Source organism: Pundamilia nyererei, unplaced genomic scaffold (genome assembly GCF_000239375.1).
Source record: "Pundamilia nyererei isolate P.nyererei 1_Seehausen unplaced genomic scaffold, PunNye1.0 scaffold00143, whole genome shotgun sequence".
NCBI classification, from domain to species: domain Eukaryota; kingdom Metazoa; phylum Chordata; class Actinopteri; order Cichliformes; family Cichlidae; genus Pundamilia; species Pundamilia nyererei.
In genome coordinates this window covers 587832-588264 of record NW_005187544.1, presented here as the reverse complement: position 1 = coordinate 588264, position 433 = coordinate 587832, and the positions used below count along the sequence as shown (strand labels likewise).

At 40.0% G+C, this 433-nt stretch overlaps 1 protein-coding gene across 1 annotated transcript in view; it reads right to left on the bottom strand.

Moving 5' to 3' along the window:
• Positions 1-433, bottom strand: part of nav2a (neuron navigator 2a) — a 102611-nt gene that overhangs the window by 5835 nt on the left and 96343 nt on the right. Inside the window, exon 34 of the mRNA XM_013913656.1 lies at positions 2-177. Within this exon, the coding sequence (XP_013769110.1) occupies positions 2-177 (176 nt within the window). The remainder of the gene's footprint in view (position 1; positions 178-433) is intronic.

Below are 433 nucleotides of genomic sequence, written 5' to 3'. Positions count from 1 at the left end.
CCTCCAGCAGCAGCAGGTGACGCGATAGCTGATTGGCCAGGTAGGTCTTTCCTGTACCGCTGGGGCCTGACAGGATGACGCGCCTGTGCTCCTTCAGCAGGGAGACGTAGCGCTGCAGCATCGGCTTTGGGATGAGCGTGTCGAACACCAGCGAGTCCACGTTTTCACTTCCTGCACCTGTACACGGACACATATATTCATGTCATGGGAGGTTAGCAGTTTGCAGAAGATGACTGAGTTTGTCAAATATCTTAATGTTATTTTCTTTAGTTCAGTTAGCTAAAATCCTCTACCTTTCATAACCAAAGTGTATTAATTAGATTTTTTAATCAATCAATAGTTTGTTTAAATTCAGATAATTTAATGTATCACAATTAAAAATCCTTTTTTTGACAGCTTTATTCATTGTTCTTTTTTTTTTTTTTTTTTTTTT